This window comes from Neoarius graeffei, chromosome 9 (genome assembly GCF_027579695.1).
Source record: "Neoarius graeffei isolate fNeoGra1 chromosome 9, fNeoGra1.pri, whole genome shotgun sequence".
Lineage (NCBI taxonomy): Eukaryota > Metazoa > Chordata > Actinopteri > Siluriformes > Ariidae > Neoarius > Neoarius graeffei.
Genome location: NC_083577.1, coordinates 66,997,161 through 67,017,388, shown reverse-complemented (window position 1 = coordinate 67,017,388; position 20,228 = coordinate 66,997,161). Strand labels below are relative to the sequence as shown.

The 20,228-nt window shown below is 41.7% G+C and overlaps 1 protein-coding gene across 2 annotated transcripts; it reads right to left on the bottom strand.

The window, feature by feature from the left end:
• Positions 1-57: 57 nt before the first annotated feature.
• Positions 58-19,178, bottom strand: c9h2orf76 (chromosome 9 C2orf76 homolog). 2 transcript variants are annotated; one of them, XM_060930133.1, is made up of 5 exons: positions 18,862-19,178; positions 18,694-18,744; positions 18,578-18,615; positions 2,799-2,880; positions 58-540 (listed from the first exon to the last, which is right to left on the bottom strand). In XM_060930133.1, exons 1-5 carry the CDS (start codon positions 18,989-18,991, stop codon positions 464-466), a joined length of 378 nt encoding a protein of 125 aa, XP_060786116.1. In that variant the 5' UTR covers positions 18,992-19,178; the 3' UTR covers positions 58-463. The 2 variants fall into 2 exon arrangements, with proteins under 2 accessions (XP_060786116.1, XP_060786118.1); XM_060930135.1 differs by lacking the exon at positions 18,694-18,744.
• Positions 19,179-20,228: the final 1,050 nt, after the last annotated feature.

Here is a 20,228-nt window from a genome sequence, read left to right as displayed (position 1 = left end):
AAAAAAACAGACATAAATTGGATTTTAATTATATTTATTTAATAAAGACAATTTCAGTCACATGCACCGCTGACTGATAAGTAATTAAAAGAAAACAGGTGGTATTAAAACATGAAACATTTTTATACTGGTAAATAATGTTAATATATATCTGGCAGTGCATACATTACTGTGAAATGGTGCAAGCCATACCAAAAAAAAAAAAAAAAAAAAAACAACCTCTCCTGTATTCAATTTGTCCAAATTATGGAACTTAAATCATGTCTCTCTAAAATTAATCCTGATGAAAAAGTTTTTTTTTTTAACTGACTTGAAGAAACTGGAATAAAATTAAAAACACCATTTTCAGTCTGGCTGATCCTGGACAATGCAAACGCAAGTAGACATGAAGCTGCTCAGGATGTTGCACTGATTCTTCTAAATAAAAACACATCAGGATTCCCTCACGTCACTTTCTTGTGTCTCACCACACAGTCTGAGGATTGGCCTTGTACTTTTCATAGTCACTCATCTTGAAGAAGGCTATTTCTGTTTCATTGGCTGAAAGAACAACAGACACAGCACAGTGAGACCAAATGGGATATGCACCAAAAAACAACCCTTTGCGCAACTGTGGCCAAAAAAAAAATTGTACGCCTTATTGCAAATTTAGGCCTCTGATAAATAATGATGTACTGTGAGGTCACATGATAACCACACACTGACATTGCAGTGACATGATAATCCAAGTTTGATAAAGTTTCACATCCACATTTTGCAAGTGGTCAGCTAAAGGAGGAGAAACAGTGAGCTATAGCAGCAAAATCACATACATTATTCATATTGTTTACAACCCCAATTCCAAAAACATTGGGACGCTGTGTAAACTATAAATAAAACAGAATGTGATAATTTGCAAAATCACGGAAACCCTATATTTCACTGAAAATAGTACAAAGACAACATATCAAATGTTGAAACAGACATTTTATTTATTTATTTATTTTTTTAAATATATACTCATTTTGCATTTGATGTCAGTAACATGTTTCACAAAAAGTTGGGACAGGGGTGTGTTTACCACTGTGTTGCATCACATCTACTTTTAACAACACTCTGTAAATGGTTAGGAACTGAGGAGGCCAATTGCTGTAGTTTTGAAAGAGAAATGTTGTCCCATTGTTGCCCAATATACAATTTCAGGGTCTCCTTTGTCATATTTTGAGCTTCATAATGCAGTAAATGTTTTCAGTGGGAGACAGGTCTGGACTGCAGGCAGGCCAGTTTAGCACCTGGACTCTTACTACAGAGACATGCAGTTTTAATATGTGCAGAAAGCGGTTTGGCTTTGTCTTGCTGAAAGAAGGAAGGCCTTCCCTGAAAAAAAGAGTTTGTCTGGATGGCAGCATATTGCTCTGAAACATGTATACATCATTCAGCATTAATGATGCCTTCCCAGCTGTACAAACTACCCATGTCATGGGCACTAATGCACCCTCATACCATCACAGATGCTGGCTTTTGAACTGTGCACTGATACCAAACCCGATGGTCCCACTCCTCTTTAGCCTGGAGGACATGGTGTCCATGATTTCTAAAAAGAATTCCTACTTATGATTAAATCAGACCTCAGGACTGTTTTCCCACTTTGCCTCAGTCCACCGTAAAAGAGCTCAGGCCCAGAGAAGGTGGCGGTGTTTCTAGATATTGTTTCTATATGGTTTGACTTGCATTTGTGGTTGCAGTAATGAACTGTTTTCACAGACGATGGTTTTCTGAAGTGTTCCTGAGCCCATACAGGTGATTTCCACTACAGACACATGTCTGCTTTTAATGCAGTGTCTCCTGAGGGCCTGAAGATCACAGGCATTCAATGTCAGTTTTCAGCCTTGTCTCTTGCATACAGAAATTTCTCCAGATTCTCTGAATCTTTTAATGATATGTACCATAGATGATATGATCCCCAAATTCTTTGCAATTTTACATCGAGGAACGTTATTCTTAAACTGTTGCACTGTTTGCCCACGTAACCTTTCACAAAGTGGTAAACCCCTCCCCATCTTTACTTCTGAGAGACTCCGTCATTTTGGGATGCTCTTTTTATACCCGGTCATTTTACTGACCTGCTGCCAATTAATCAAATTAGGTTTTTTTTGTTTGTTTGTTTTAAAGCATCATACAACTTTTTCAGTCTTTTGCTGCCCTGTCCCAACTTTTCTGAAACATGTTGCTGACATCAAATTCAAAATGAGCATTTATTTTTCAGAAAACAATAAAATGTCTCAGTTTCACCATTTGATATATTGTCTTTGTACTATTTTCAATAAAATATAGGGTTTCCATGATACGTAAATCTTCACATTCTGTTTTTATTTATGTTTTACACAGTGTCCCAACTTTTCTTGGAATTGGGGTTGTAACATATAATGTTGTAGAGCTGCACAATATTAATAATATAGAACCCTGGGATTATATTGCTAGACATTGATTTGCCTTGCAATATACTAAAGCAAACTGCTGAACCTGATGTGCCACAGATAAAGGTAAACTGCATTAGATCATAATTAATTGTTCTAGATCATGATTTATCCTACCACCCACAGAAAGCTTATCTGGAATCTGGGAAAGTGTTCCCAGAACAAAATATACATTTGTTAAAGAGCTTGATATATTAATTTGTATATTGAAAGCTTCAGCAATCAGTATAAAGCAAATAAGCAATACTGTATATTTTACTCATATTTTAGACTTCAAAAAAAATAAGAGAAAAATGTGTGTGACAGCAGGATGGGAGAAGAGCGCATTTGTGCATTTATTACCTATACCACATTCTCGCAAATCAAGGCCATTTTGCAGAATCAGTTTTTCGTCATCCTCTAAACTCATCACCAGTTCGTTAGTCTGAAATCAGAAATGGCATGTTACATTATTCTTCAGCATTTTTAAAAAAACACAGAGGTTATTATTTAAACTTTTGGTAATTATTAATTCTTCCGGAAAGTCTGACCACTTAGGAGGTTGTATTTAAAAGCTAGACTGCCTTTTGATTTCATTAAAAAAAAAAATTTCAGTGAAAATTTATTTCCCTCTGAAATTTGGTCATTGTGATATCTGTTTATTTCTGTAATATCTCACAAAATATCAGGCCATTCTGTGGCTGGGCAGTTATTTAATTTGAGGGGATCCCCAAGCAAATAATGTGCATGAAATCGCTCGCTTTGTGTAGTCAAGCAGACAGAGGAAGTCCGTGTGCGCATGCGCAGGTTTACATTTGACCGTGTACTGTCGGTTACATCATTCTGTCGCTAAATGAACAGCTGATCACACCGAGGTGCTCGCTGTCCGCCAATATTTATTAGTTTGGTCCTGTGTTTCCTTTCCTTCTCAACATAACGTCTTTTCTTCTCGCTTTCCATTACTGTAGTTCATCTTTCACATTTAATTCGCACACTCAAGTCCTCCATTTTTCTCTCCCGTTTCAAATTTGTATTCCACAGAGCCTTGCGCGAACGAGAAAACCCACCATGTGATGCATGACATTGTATCTTGAATTGGGTCGTTGTTCTATTTTTTTTTTTTTTTAACTAATGAAATTGGAAGTCTGCGATTCGAATTCAGTAGCTTTCGGTCCACTAAACAAAAATAATTGGGCGTCAGGGAATTTTTTTTTTATGACCTACACTTGAAAATCTGAAAGGCAGTCTACCTTTAATATAGGAGTAAGAAATTATTATATCTAGTTATTGTCATGTCTACAGCACTGTGCAAAAGTCTTAGCCACCCTATTTTTTTTCTATACAAACTTTTTTATAGATTTCTATTTTATGACTTCTACATTATCGAGTCAGTACAAAAACATTTTAGAGTTACAAACATTCATTTTCCAGCACAAAATTAAATGTTACAGGGAGAAAAAAAAAAAAAGAGTTTGTATCTGAGCAACATATTATACAAGAGGCCACTTTTCAGATTAAAAAAGAAAACATCATGAAGGCTACTGAAATTTGGTCTTTGTGATATCTGTTTATTTCTGTAATAGCTCACAAAATATCAGGCCATTCTGTGGCTGGGAAGTTCTTTAATTTGATCACAGCTGATCACACTGAGGTGCTCGCTGACATTTATTAGTTTGGTCCTGCGTTTCCTCTCTGCAACATTACGCCTTTTCTTCTCGCTTTGTGTTACTGTAGTTGGTCTTTCACATTTCATTTGCACACTCACATCCTCCATTTTTCTCTCCTGTTTCAAATTTGTATCCCACAATGCCTTGCATGAACAGGGAAAGGCCACCACGTGATGCATGACATGGCATCTTGAATTGAGTCACGGTGAAGCAAGAAAAAAAAAAAAATAGAGAATTTAGGGCCACGTGGCCCTAAATTCATTAATTGTTCCATAAAAACACCTAATAAAATTGGAAGTCTGTGTGAATTCAGTAGCTTTTCGGGCCAATAAACAAAAATAACTGGGTGTCAGGGAAAATTCTTTTTATGACCTACACTTGAAAAATCCAGACGGTAGTCTACCTTTAAAGGAAAAATCCATACTCAATGGCCTGCGCATTAACATGTGCTCGCCCGTGGCATCCAAGATTTATTTTCTATTGAAATGAACAAAATGGCTGTGTGCATTTAGAGTTTTAACATTTTGAAGTTAAACTTCTTTCACGGACCAAGACAATCTATTTTTACTTTGGTTAATGATTTCCTATATTGCCCACAATGCAGTTCAACTGCCTGCTGATTGAGGTAAGAGAGATTTTACTTTTGCTTTGCCTCTACATAAAGAAAAATTGATGCAGCAGCGCCTTAACACTTTACTATGTCACCTGTACATGCTGCTAAAACAGACTTTCATCTTTCATGCTTATACAGCATCGTGTTTATCATCTGGTGGGTTATGTAGCCAAGCAGAGTGGAGTCTCGGCTGTAATTCAGTGCTGCTGTGTCATGTACTTCTACTGCATTCTGGAACTCTGAGTTTGCGCTCTCCAGCATTACTTCGATGCTGGATATTTCATGAACAATGAACGCCTCTGGGAAATGGTGAGTGAGAAAAGAAGCGCTTGCTCTTTACAAGCCTTTCAATTACATAATTTGGGCTACACCCTGTATTTCTGAATTTGGGCTTTTTTTGCACGCGCAAAAGTGCTGTTTTCCCAGGACTCGGTGTTTAAACCTGCTGCTGCTTTTTTAGCTACAAAGTTATGAATAAATAAAGAAATCTAGGAATTATTTTTACCTTTATTGCAAAATGTCTACAGCATTAATCCCTCTTGATGTACATGACAAAAAAATAATTAGAATACAGTTAGTTAGTATTTAAAAGATGTGTTGGGGCCCGAGAAGAGCCTGGAGGAAAGGAACCTGTGAATGAAAAAGCAAGTTCTGCACTGTTACCATCAAAGAGACAAACCTGTAGCAGACCTGTGACACAAAAGGTTTTTCAGTCACATCACAAGAATTGGCAGTACAATTCACAGTATCTAGTCAGGCAAAAGATCTTAATTTAAATGAAAGGCCAGTGTCTAAGACTCATCAACAAGAGGACCAAGTCACTGATTCCACCCACACTTGCACAACTGTGTGTAGTTAAGATGCAAGCTGTATCTTAAATACACAGTTGTGCCCTGAATCATCATCATCACCATCATCCGGCCTCAAGAGGTCGGGACACCCGCAACCACCTCGTACCACACTTCTCGGTTGCTGATTGCGCTCCCCAAGTCCAACTTTTGTATCCCCGAGTCCCTTGCGATGACATCAGGGAAGGTCATTCCTCTTTGAGTGGACGTGGCCACTCTGTTTCCAGAGCAGAATTGACTGGATCACTTCACCTGTTGCATGATAACAGTGACCGGCAAATTGGAGGTGTCACTTTGTGAGTGTCTGGGAAATAGGTGGAATGTTTCCGTAGATGTGCTCACGTGTGGGGTGTTCTGACCAGTGAATGTTTTGGACACGTCGAAGCAAGTTGGTATATGCTCCGTCTAGCCGTCGTTGTTGACGCATGGTTAGCGTCCATGTCTCAGATCCGTAGAGGAGGACTGGCTCGATCAACATGTGAAACAAGCCGAGTTTCTGGTCGTTAGCCAGGCTGGAGTTCCATATGTGGTTAAGCTTATTACAAGCTACCCACGCTAGTGCCTTACAGGTCTTCATGTCCCTTTCTGAGTCCACAATATAAGACCCAAGATATCTGAAGTTTTTGACTTGCTTGATGGTTGCGCCTGCAAGCGATCATAGGTGACAGTAGGCCTGTCACGATATTCGATATACCGACTTATCGTATGATAAATGAAAATGAACTCGGTAATTTTTTTTTACTGCGATTTTGGCATTTACGCACTGTACATCTACATAGGGAAGTCGCCAGAGTATTCGCTTGACCCATTGACTGGATAAAACGCCACGTTGTTTTCCGTTGTCTCACGCGGCACTCTGTCAGAGGCGGGGCCTCCCAGTATGCAACAGTTATCCAGCCAGGGTATCCACTGAAGGGGGAAAAGGCAACAAGTTGCTCCGCTGTACAGACAGTGAATGTGTTTGTTCGACTCGAGTTTGTTTACAAATTATTCCAGCCAACAAGTTCGGAATTAAATGGAACTGGTTCATAAGCCAAATTGCACGGCTCCGGTGTGGGAATATTTTGGATTTGTGCCTAACAACAGAGGTGAACCAACCAATTTGAATGAGCCGGTTTGTAAAATTTGTTTTAAAACCGTCTCAACGAAGCAGGCTAACACCACAAATTTGCATACGCATCTCAAACACAATCACCCCATCCAGTGTTCTAAGCTGGGGTCAAAAGCTGCAACAGTTGCGCATTAGTGATGCTTTTGCCCGACAAAATAAATATAAACAGGACCGTGCCAAATGGCATACGCTAACAGAAAGCGTAACTCGATATATAGCCAAAGAGATGCTGCCATTTAACACAGTAGAAAAGGCAACATTTAGAGAAATGCTGCAGAAATTTGATAAACAGTATGAATTACCAAAAAAAAGTACGTTTCACAAACTGCCATCCCAGCTTTGTACAACCAAGTCAAAGATGACATTCTGGCTGAGATAAACGTCTCGTTTTACTCTGCCACTACTGACATGTGGTCAAGCTCAAATATGACCCCCTATATGAGCTTAACCATACATTACATAATGTAACTGCTGACTGGACACTGCAGTCAAAGTGTTGAGACTAAATACATACCAGAGAACGATACTGCTGCTATACTTGCAGAAATTCTGAAGTCTGCTTTAGCAGATTGGGCACTGGATGAGAATAAACTGGTTTGTATAACTACAAACAACAGTGCTAACATTGTGGCAGCAATACGCAATCTTGGCTGGCCATAGCTCAGTTGTTTTGGCTGCAATCTCCATTTGGCTGTGACCCATGGTTTGGACAGTGACATGGAAATGCATAGCACGTGCCATGGGCCTTTGTAGAAATCTGGTCAACACTTTCAACATGAGCTGGATAAAGAAGAGAGACCTGAGGAAGGCACAAACTGAAGCTAATCTTCCTCAACACAGTTTAGTACTGGTGAGTGATGGATGAATCATTGATAGTTGACATGTTACAGAATATTGAAAACCTTACTAAATTGATATTGCAACACAATATATTTAAAGGGTTCTTTTTTTATTTGCAACTTATTTTTAGAGCCTGCAATGTAAATGATTCAATCAGTATGCAGGTAATAATCACATCATTTGTTGGATTATAAAATAATATGTACAGTTACTTTTGATAAACACTGGAAATGTAAAAAGTAGTACGTGTTTTTAATGTGATGGTATAGATTAAACTAATGAAAAAGAGCAATTCCTATCTTTCCCACAGGATGTTTCCACACGATGGAGAACCAAGCAAAAAAAAAAAAGTTCCGTTTCCGGTCCACCGGCCGGGTGAGTGCCGTTTGTGCGGTTGAAATTTTTTTTTAACGCCGGTTTTTCAACATTTTTTTTCGGGCTCGTAAATCTAAAATCGAACTTGACATTTACGCATTCCGCGCAGAATATAGAATCGAATCAGCTCTGCGCATGCGCCGTGCGGCACAAAAAAATGGCAGCCACCATGAAGGAAGGAGATCCGGAGTTTTCAAACATTTGCTTAAGTGTGAAATCGCAAAATGGTATTCTAGTGAACAACAAAATAGTAAAGATTCAGAAAAACAAATCATTCAGTGATCATTTTAATAGTGTAATTTCATCCGAACTAGGCCTAACGGTCGATTTAGAACTACAAAAAGTCCGTGTGTCGGACCATCACAAACCGTTACTGGAAAATTCGTTTGATCTTGATCCATCCGAGACGTTACAAACAGCTTTTGAGTTTTGTTATGCGAAATTCATTACCTACTTTGTTAATGACCCTGACAGATCTGTAGAACCTAATAGATCTATTCAAAATGAGAACGGAACTCTTACATAAAAATTCTGAATGTCAAACGAGTGCAGTGCAGTACAAAGTTTAGTGTTCAAAACATTTTAAGTACCTCTGTAAAAGTTTTGTGCAGTCAGCATTTAAAATGCTAACTTAAAGTTTTTGTACAAGTTTCAGTTGATTAAACTGTCATTTTATTAAATGTGTCTGCTTTTGTAATAAAAAAAGTACTGAAAGAAAAAGCAAACACAGCATTGCAATTTCTTATCCATCCATAAATAAAAATCCCTCCCTCCCAATTTTTTTGCTCACCCGGTGGACAGGAAACGGATTTTTTTTAAGGATGGCCAGAGGGTGCTGGAGCAACTCCTAGCCACAAGACGTGTACTGGTTGAAGACCGAAAACATGTCCACCTCAACCCGACCTGGCAGGATGTTTCGGTGTTAGACTCCATTAATGCAGCAATGAAGCCAGTGGCTGATTTCACAGACGTTCTCTCTGGGGAAACGTGTCACTGTGTCCTCAGTAAAGCCTGTGTTAGAACTTCTGAAAGGTGAACTTTTATCACCGGACGCCAATGATACTGCACTGACAGCAAACAAAGTCAAACATGTGCAGGGTATTGATGGAGAAATACAGCCCACCTGAAATCCAAGTCCTCCTGACAAAGGTGGACTCTTGGATCCAAGGTATCGTGGTGGCATGGAGGATGCAGCTGTTTTGGATGACATCAAACAGCAGCTCACTGAAGAGTTGCTACACATAGAAGACAAAGAAGGAAGCAAAGAAAGTGCTAGCGAGAGTGAGAGCTCCAATAAAAGGTGTCAGGGGAAAATGACGACGACCCTACACCAGCACCCGTGAGGAAGAAAAGACTGAGTGACCTCCTTCAGAACAGAAGAGCCCAACTCACAAATCAGGCACAGGCTGCAGTACCAAAAAGAGATCAAGTTGATACAGAGCTGACCAAATTCTTTCAGGAAGAAGCACTTGATGCATCATCTGATCCCCTGATGTGGTGGCATGATAATCAGAGAAGATTTCCTTTAATGGCCAAATTGTGTATTTGTGCAACAAGCACCAGCTCTGAGAGAATGCTCAGCACAGCTGGCAACTCCAGAGCGATCCTGCCTTAACCCCCACAAGGTAAACATGTTCGTGTTCCCTGCTCAGAATCTCTCTTAAGTTAGTTACAGATACCTCTCTTCTGAATGTTCTGGAACTTTTGGACACATCAAGAGAGAGACAAAAAAAAAATTTCATATATTCATATACATTTGTGTTCAAAATAATAGCAGTCCAACACGACTAACCAGATCAATCACTGTTTTTGGTGGAAATTATATTACTACATGGCAAATAATTTACCAGTAGGTGTAGTAGAGTCATAGAAAACCAACAGACCCAACATTCATGATATGCATGCTCCTGAGTCTGTATAATCGAATAATTAAGTGAAAGGGACGTGTTCAAAATAATAGCAGTGTGGAGTTTACTTAGTGAGGTCATTCATTCTGTGAAAAAACAGATGTCAGTCAGGTGGCCCTAATTTAAGGATGAAGCCAGCACATGTTGTACATCCATTTCTCTCTGAAAACCTGAGAAACATGGGTCGTTCCAGACATTGTTCAGAAGAACAGCGTGCTTTGATTAAAACGTTGATTGGAGAGGTAAAACGTACACTGTGTTCCAAATTATTATGCAACAAGTGTTTAAGAGTGGTAAGGTAAGATATTTTTTGTTTGTTTGTCAGTTAAACTCATCTCATTCATTCATCTCATTATCTCTAGCTGCTTTATCCTTCTACAGGGTCGTAGGCAAGCTGGAGCCTATCCCAGCTGACTACGGGCGAAAGGCAGGGTACACCCTGGACAAGTCGCCAGGTCATCACAGGGCTGACACATAGACACAGACAACCATTCACACTCACATTCACACCTACGGTCAATTTAGAGTCACCAGTTAACCTAACCTGCATGTCTTTGGACTGTGGGGGAAACCGGAGCACCCGGAGGAAACCCACGCGGACACGGGGAGAACATGCAAACTCCGCACAGAAAGGCCCTCGCCGGCCCTGGGGCTCGAACCCAGGACCTTCTTGCTGTGAGGCGACAGCGCTAACCACTACACCACCGTGCCGCCCCCAGTTAAACTCATGAATGGTAATGTGTATCAGGGCTCTGTATATCACGGAAACCAATTGAAGACACCTGTGCTAATTAGTTTGGCAGGTGAGTCCAATTAAAGGGGAAACTACTAAAGAAGGTTGTCCCACATTATTAAGCAGGCTACCATTTTCAACCAAAATGGGCAAGAAAAAGGACCTGTCGGCTGCTGAAAAGCAACAAAATAGTTGAATGTTTGGGTCAAGGCATGGCAACAATCAAAATTGCCAAGAGACTTCATCGCGATCATCGCACTATCAAGAAGTATGTAGCTGATTCAGAGCACACACACGTGTGCGTGCTGATAATGGAAAATCCAGGACTCTTTCCTACAGGCAAATACATTGGATCAAAAGAGCAGCTGTAAAAATGCCCTGTCATAGCAGCAGACAAGTTTTTGAAGCTGCTGGTGCCTCCAACATGCCCCGAACAACAAGATGCAGGGTCCTCCAGGGGTTTGCAGTGGTGCGTAAGCCATCGTTTCGACCTCCCCTATCCATTGGACACAAGCAGAAACGGCTCCAGTGGGCCAGGCAATACATGAAGACTGACTTCAAAACTGTTCTGTTCACCGATGAATGTCGTGCAACCCTCGATGGTCCAGATGGATGGAGTGGTGGATGGTTGGTTGACGGCCACCCCATGCAAACAAGGCTACGGCGCCAACAAGGAGGTGGTGGAGTGATGTTTTGGGCTGGAATCATGGGGAGAGAGCTTGTTGGCCCTTTTAGGATCCCTGATGGTGTGAAGATGACATCCATAACGTATGTGGAGTTCCTCAAAGAACACTTCCTGCCATGGTTCAAAAGGAAGAATCGTGCTTTTCGAAACAAGATCATTTTCATGCATGACAATGCACCATGTCATGCTGCAAAGGATACATCTGCATCTCTGGCTGCAATGGGCATCAAAGGAGACAAACTTATGGTGTGGCCCCCATCCTCCCCTGACCTCAACCCTATTGAGAACCTTTGGAGCATCATCAAGAGAAGTGTTTATGATGGTGGGAGGCAGTTCACATCTCAACAACAGCTCTGGGAGGCTATTCTGTCCTCATGCAAGGCAGTTCCAGCAGATACTATCCAAAAACTGACAAATTCAATGGATGGAAGACTTGAGAAGGTCCTTTTCAACAAGGGGTCCTATGTTCAGATGTGACTTCACTTGTGATAATGTTTTGATTTAAATAGTGTTTGATTTCAGTTACATTTCAGTTAGTCATGACCTGCTAATGTTTCTAATTTCACACATGACCATTTTTTGTTCTTTATGACAATAAAATGTTTGGAAACTCAATTGTGCATAATAATTTGGAACATGCACTTTGGGTGCATTTGTGTTTTTTATTTCTTAAAAATTTACTGTTATCATTGGGAGGTTCGTTCAAAAACATTTGTACTCTAATGGTTGATGACTGGAAAATCATGATGACTGCCATTAATATAGATAATTTAGGAAAATCTGAGAAAATATGATTTGCATAATAATTTGGAACACAGTGTATACTGTAAAGAAGTGCAGAAAATGATGGGCTGCTCGGCTAAAATGATCTCCAGTGCTTTAAAATGGACAGCAAAACCAGAGAGACATGGAAGAAAACAGAAGACTACCATTCGAATGGATCGAAAAATAGCCAAAATGGCAAAGACTCAGCCAATGATCAGCTCCAGGGTGATCAAAGACGGTCTGAAGTTACCTGTGAGTACTGTGACAATTAGAAGATGCCTGTGTGAAGCTAATCTATCGGCAAGAAGCTCCCGCAAAGTTCCACTGTTAAAAAAAAAAAAAGATGCGCTGAAGAGGATACAATTTGCCAAAGAACACATCGACTGGCCTAAAGAGAAATGGAAAAACATTGTGGACTGATGAAAGTAAAATTGTTCTTTTTGGGTCCTAGGGCCGCAGACAGTTTTTCAGACGACCCCCAAACACTGAATTCAAGCCACAGTACACTCTGAAGACAGTGAAGCATGGTGGTGCAAGCATCATGATATGGGGATGTTTCTCTTACTATGGTGTTGGGCCCATTTATCGCATACCAGGGATCATGGATCAGTTTGCATATATCAAAATACTTGAGGAGGTCATGTTGCCTTATGCTGAAGAGGAAATGCCCTTGAAATGGGTGTTTCAACAAGACAACGACCCCAAACACACCAGTAAGCGAGCAGCATCAGGGTTCAAGACCAACAAAATGAAAGTTATGGAGTGGCCAGCCCAATTCCCGGACCTTAATCCGATAGAAAACTTGTGGGGTGACATCAAAAATGCTGTTTCTGAGGCAAAACCAAGAAATGCAGAGGAATTGTGGAATGTTGTCAAATCATCCTGGGCTGGAATACCTGTTCACAGGTGCCAGAAGTTCTCAGAAACCGTGGTTATACAACTAAATGTTAGTTTAGTGATTCACAGGAATACTAAATCCTTAAGATTTTTTCAGTTTATACAGTAAATATTTGGAGTTTGTAATGAAAAATGCAGACACTGCTATTTTTTTGAACAGCCCAATGTTCATTTTTCTTCATTTTCTGTAAAGTAATTAAAATATTGATACACTTTTCTTCATGTTTTGATGTAGAATATAATGTGCAGTGTTCCCAATGCATGGAAATAAACTATTATAAGGATTTTGAGCTTTACTCACGTTTTTAAACACACTGCTATTATTTTGAACACAACTGTATATATAGGAAACAATTTTAGCAGGGGGTCTGGGAGGAGCAGCCCCCCAGGAGCCGGGGGCCCCAGAAGCTGAACAGATTTTGTGTATATTGATAGATTTGAAGCATCTCCTGAAAGCAAATATTTTCTCAACCATGCCATTTAATTTGAACTGTTTATTATTATAAATTTATATATATATATATATATATATATATATATATATATATATATATGAACAAGATGGTCTACCTGGTAATCTATAGTTCGACAGCTTCAATTTCACCAATTCCGCATGTTTTTTTTCCTTTAACATGGTCAACCAAACGCGTTCTTCCACCAGAACCGTACTTCACATCCTGATGGCACAAGATGCAATAAGCTTTCCCCAGTTCTTTTAACTTCCGTATGTGCTCATGGAGATATTCACTACCTGCTTTAAACTTCAGCTATCGCCAATTCCATGGATTTCTGATGCCGTTTTCCTTGTCAAATGTTTTTGACATCGTCAGTCTCGCCGTCCTCCCTCTGAACAATGTCCCTCTGTGACACGGACATACCGCGAAATTCTCCTTTTCAAAACCGTTGATATCGAAAGCGTGTTTAAAGAGCACAAGATTCGTGCCGTGGTGTGTAAGCATGGCGCAAATGCCGTAAACCGGTCTGTCATTGTTGCAGAAGAAACCTACCCCCTCCCATTTTTATTGCAAAATTAGATGATTTACTAAAATGATATTTTTGGTGGCCAAATTCGCAGAATTCCGCGGATTTTTCACAGCCCTGATTTTTTTTTATATCTCCTTCTCACCCCCAGCGGGGGGGTGGTATCCATGTCATCCTCAAGCTCGGGTCCTCTACCAGAGGCCTGGGAGTTTGAAGGTTCTGCGCAGTATCTTCGATGTTCCTAGGACTGCGCTCTTCTGGACTGAGGCTTCAGATGTTGTTCCTGGGATTTGCTGGAGCCACTCTCCCAGTTTGGGGGTTACTGCCCCAAGTGCCCCCACTACCACGGGGACCACGCAACCCTTGACCTTCCACATCCGTTCCAGCTGCTCTTTCAACCCTTGATACTTCTCAAGTTTCTCATGTTCCTTCTTCCTGATGTTGGCGTCAGCTGGGATCGCCACATCTATCACCACCACCCTCTTCTGCTCTTTGTCCACCAGCACTATGTCCGGTTGGTTAGCCAGGATCTGTTTGTCAGTCTGGAAGCTGAAGTCCCACAGAACCTTGGCCCTGTTGTTCTCAGCCATCTTCTGTGGTATGGCCCATTGGGACTTGGGTACTTCTATTCCATACTGGTTGCAGATGTTCCTGTATACTGTCCCAGCCACTTGGTTGTGCCTCTCCATGTACGCTGATCCAGCTAGCATCTTACACTCTGCTACTATGTGCTGGACTGTTTCAGGGGCTTCTTTGCACAGTCTGCATCTTGGGTCTGATCTACTCTGGTAGATCCTGGCCTCTATGGCTCTTGTGCTTATGGCCTGTTCTTGTGCTGCCATGATTAGTGCCTCTGTGCTGTCTGTCAGTCCTGCATTATCCAGCCACTGGTAGGATTTCTTGATCTCAGCCACTTCCTCTATCTGACGGTGGTACATGCCATGTAGGGGTTTGTCCCTCCAGGTTGTCTGTTCCTCCTCCTCCTCTGCACTCTCATCAGGGTTCTGCTGCCTGAGACATTCACTTAGCAGTTCATCCTTTGGGGCCATCTTTCTGATGTATTCTCGGATTTTCGATGTTTCATCCTGGACCGTGGTCTTGATGCTCACTAGCCCTCGGCCTCCCTCTTTCCACTTAGGTGTATAGTCTCAGGGTGCTGGACTTGGGGTGGAACCCTCCATGCATGGTGAGGAGCTTTCTAGTCTTGATATCTGTGGCTTCTATCTCCTCCTTTGGCCAGTTTATAATACCAGCGGGGTATCTGATGACTGGTAGTGCGTACATGTTGATGGCTCGGACCTTGTTCTTACCATTCAGCTGACTTTTCAGGACCTGCCTTACTCTCTGGAGGTATTTGGCTGTGGTTGACTTCCTTGTGGCTTCTTCATGGTTTCCATTAGCCTGTGGGATGCCAAGGTACTTGTAGCTGTCTTGGATATCACCTATGTTGCCCTCTGGTAGGTCAATCCCCTCAGTTCGGATCATCTTGCCTCTCCTTGAGACCATCCAGCCACACTTGTCCAATCCGAATGACATCCCTATGTCATCGCTGTAGATCCGGGTGGTGTGGATCAGCGAGTCTATTTCTCGCTCGTTCCTGGCATACAGCTTGATGTCATCCATGTAGAGCAGGTGGCTGATTGTTGCCCCACTACGGAATCGGTACCCGTAGCCGCTCTTCGTGATGATCCGACTGAGGGGGTTCAGGCCTATGCAGAACAGCAGTGGCGATAGCGCATCTCCTTGGTATATGCCGCACTTGATGTTGACTTGGGCAATGGGTTTTGAGTTGGCCTCTAGGGTTGTCTTCCACATTTCCATTGAGTTCTGGATAAAGGTCCTTAGGTTCCTGTTGATCTTATACAGTTCCAGACATTCCAGTATCCATGTGTGTGGCATTGAGTCGTAGGCTTTCTTGTAGTCAATCCAGGCAGTGCACAGGTTGGTCTGTCTCTTCTTACAGTCTCGGGCAACTGTTCTATCAACCAGTAGCTGGTGCTTGGCTCCTCTGGTGTTACTGCCAATCCCTTTCTGTGCCTCGCTCATGTATTGAGCCACATGCTTGCTCATTTTTGCCGCAATGATGCCTGACAGGGCCTTCCATGTTGTGCAGAGACAGGTAATTGGCCGGTAGTTGGATGGGATGGGTCCCTTCTGGGGGTCCTTCATGATTAGGACTGTCCTGCCTTGGGTTAGCCATTCTGGGTGGGTTCCATCCCTCAGCAGCTGGTTCATCTGTGCTGCTAGGCGTTCATGGAGTGCAGTTAGCTTCTTCAGCCAGTACGTATGGATCATATCGGGGCCTGGTGCTGTCCAGCTCTTCATCTTTGACACTCTTTCTTGGCCATCTGCCATTGAGATGGTTACTGGTTCTTGTTCTGGGAGGTTGCTGTGGTCAACTCTTAGGTCCACTAACCATTGGGCATCGGTGTTGTGTGATGCCTTTCTTTCCCATATGTCTTTCCAGTATTTTTCCACCTCAGCTCTTGGTGGGTCTGACCGGTTGTTGTTCCCCTGCCACTGAGAGTACACCTTGGCTGGTTCAGTGGAGAACAGCTTGTTTATTCTTCTGGCCTCTCCCTCCTTGGTGTATCTCTTCAACCGGGTGGCCAGAGCTGTTAGTCGCTGTTTGGCAGTTTCGAGTGCCTCTGGTATGGAGAGTGAGTTGTACTTCCTGGGTGCCCCTTTATTCACCATGTTCCCTTTCTGTAGTTCAGCTAGCTGGCTAACTTCTCTCTGTGCTGCCTTTATCTTGGCCTCTAATTGTCTCTTCCATGGTGGATACTGTTTGTTATGTCCCGAGCCCACCTTGTGTCCAAGCATCTCCATGATTACTGTTGCTGTACTGTGTATCAGCTTGTTGGTCTCAGTGATGGTTAACACCTTCTGCGCGCTTCGGCAGTGCATTGATACAGAGCTCAGATATCAACGCGCTGCCGAAGCGCGCAGAAGGTGTTAGTACGCCTGTCATTATAGTGCGGACTTTCCATAGCATAGAAAATCGCCACGTTTCAATTTGTGTAACTGAACTTGTTTCATATCACTGGTCATATAAACCTATGTAAACAGGAAAAACACGGAAGAGTTTGGTCGCATCTAACTACAGCCCCCAAAAATACCGTTAGCCATACTGAGCCTAGCTACATTGCTAACAGGAGTGACAGCGCGTCTGACTGCGTCTGACTGACTGGGAGGTCGCGCAAAGCTCGGATAGGTACGGAGCAGCTTGTCTCAATTCAGATAAGAGCATATTTCATTATGGAAATACGGTGGACTGTTCCTTTAAGTCTGTTAGTCCTGCACTCAGGAAGGAGCATTCCGTCACTGAACAGGCTCCTCTGGTTGCTGATGACGGTGTGCAGAGGGTGACTAGCATCGTCCATGATGTTCGGTAGTTTGTCCATAGACCTCTTCTCTGCCACCGTCACCAGACAGTCCAGCTTCATGCCGACCACAGAGCCGGCCCGCCTGGTCTGTTTGTCCAGCCTGGATGTGTCCTTCTTGGATGTGCTGCCCCCCAGCACACCACGGTGTAAAACAGGACACTGGTGACCACAGACTGATAGACAGGTAAAAGACTGAATCATCAGTCTTTTACCTGATTTTAAAATATGACACTAGGTATCAGAGAGATATTGCAGTCGAGGTCAGATAATGTGGGCTATAGAGCTATTTTTAAATGATACAGGAGTTATTAGGAGAATTTAGCACAATAGGGTAGTAAACGGTCTGGTTCACACTCCAGTCCAGAAGGTGACGGTAATGCACCTAAAAGCTGTTTGCCAACCGCCATAAAACAATATAAAAGCAGAAGAAGAAAGCTTTCACTAGGGCCAAGGAAGGCAGTAATTGCTTCAGACTCCAGCTCAGCTTTGATTAGCATTAGAACGTCCCAGTCAAAATCAAGGCAGGACATTTTGTATGAAATATTACAAGTTGCAAATAATCTGTTAAAGACAGGAGTTAAGATAACTCTTGTATGGGTACCAGCTCATATAGGAGTTGTAGGGAATGAGATGGCAGACGAGTGCGCTAAACAAGCAGCTGGAAATCCCAGCATAAATATTGAAGTCGCTTACAGCAAGGCAGAAATTAAAAATATGATTAAAAACATAGTTAAGGGAAAATGGCAAACATTATGGGACAATGGCCAGACTGGGAGACAGTTTTATAATATCCAGAACAAAGTGGGAAAGAGTAAAAACACCAACAGAAGTAAGGAAGAGGAGGATGCTTTTTCGAGAATGAGGTTTGGACACACAAGATTAAATAGTTCTTTGGTGATAATAAAAAAGCATGCAGATGGAAAATGTGATTTCTGCAGCAGCCCAGAGTCTACAGAGCATGTTATTTTGCAATGTTCTAAATACCAGGAAGAAAGAGACAAAGATTAAATTTTACAGTTGCAAGGGAAACAATTAGTGTTAAACTTGGAGGACATTCTGCGAAGAAGTACAGGTGAAATCTGCTTCAAATATGTATTGAGTTTCTTAAGGAACACAGGTCTAAAAGAATTTAGGGTTTGTTTGTTTTTTTAACTCAAGTATCACACCCCAGTCCAGCTGGTGGCGGTAATGCACCATTGAAGCTAGTTGCCAACCGCCATAAAACCGAAAGAAGAAGAAACTTTCATTAAGAACATCACATCACATGTATTTCAATTAAAAATGAAATTTAACTTGTTTCAGGGTGGTGCTTTAGTTCTGATCAGAGCCCATACCTTTGCTCCATGTGCTTGATGAATGATCTTCATGGTGTCTGTAAACATGACAGAGGGTTGGTCGGTGTTGTGAACACATTGTATTGATCACATCGACCTTTGCAGAAGTTACTTACCATAATTATATTTTTTAAAAGGTAGGGGCAAACCATCCCTGGATGAAACGTCTAAATGTAAAAGAGGCCAATGGTTCATAAATCTACATGAAAGACTTTTTGCAGATGAGCCACTGTAACTTTAATTCGCCGTATTGAGTTTGGAGAGACATGCAGAATACAGCTTACCTTTCTTTACAAAAGCAATAAACTCCTCGACTTTCTGATCTAAACTGACACCTCGGAACACCACTGGCTTGAAGTTGCGATGTTCAAAAGAGCGAACAAGGCGCACAGTGAGAATAGTTTCCGATGACATGGCCGTCAAAATCAGCTCTCAAGGTAAAAACCCTGTCGAACGAACTAAACTAGTTTACTGAGGTGAACTCACTCACGTCTTAAGCCTTTAACTCCTCATATAAACGAGAATAACAACGTGGTTATGAATTACACAGCATGATCAAGCACATTGCACTGTTTAGAGTTTGGCTCATTTCAGACTGAACTAGTTGCACCCACGAGAAGAACACTGATGCAGAAGGCTAAAGCAATCGCACACAAGCACAATCGATCGTTTCAGGTCGCTGTGCAAAGTGACTAAGGGGTCATCCATAATTTTCATCATCATGATTCTACAAAGAGTAGACTTTTGAGCAACCCCCCCAAAAAAAGTGTACATTAGCGGACAAAAAAATGATGATGGATCTACGTGGAATAGGAATTCAAAATAAAACCATGTCTTGTATTACTTTTTATTAAAATCGGATGATAGGACAATACAAAGCAGGGCTCTACATTAAAAAAAAAAAAAAAAACACAAATAAACTATTTGTAACCCAACAATCTTTATGGCATTTGTTTCCGAATTCACAACATATGCATAATATCTATGAATCATCTCATCTCATTATCTCTAGCCGCTTTATCCTTCTACAGGGTCGCAGGCAAGCTGGAGCCTATCCCAGCTGACTACGGGCGAAAGGCGGGGTACACCCTGGACAAGTCGCCAGGTCATCACAGGGCTGACACATAAACACAGACAACCATTCACACTCACATTCACACCTACGGTCAATTTAGAGTCACCGGTTAACCTAACCTGCATGTCTTTGGACTGTGGGGGAAACCGGAGCACCCGGAGGAAACCCACACGGACACGGGGAGAACATGCAAACTCTACACAGAAAGGCCCTCGCCGGCCCCGGGGCTCAAACCCAGGACCTTCTTGCTGTGAGGCGACAGCGCTAACCACTACACCACCGTGCCGCCATCTATGAATCAAAAGTAATCAATACTTGATATACTGAGGCAAAAGTTCAAAAATATAGTAAAACAGACTGATTGATACCATAATTCACCAATTATTCTGCTGAAATTCAGAAGCAATATATTCCAACAGAGTAGAAATTATGAACATAATTTTAAGAACAAAATAACTATACTATGAGATCCAGAAACACTAACCATTATATACACTACCGTTCAAAAGTTTGGGGTCACTTTGAAATGTCCTTATTTTTGAAAGAAAAGCACTGTTCTTTTCAATGATCACCACT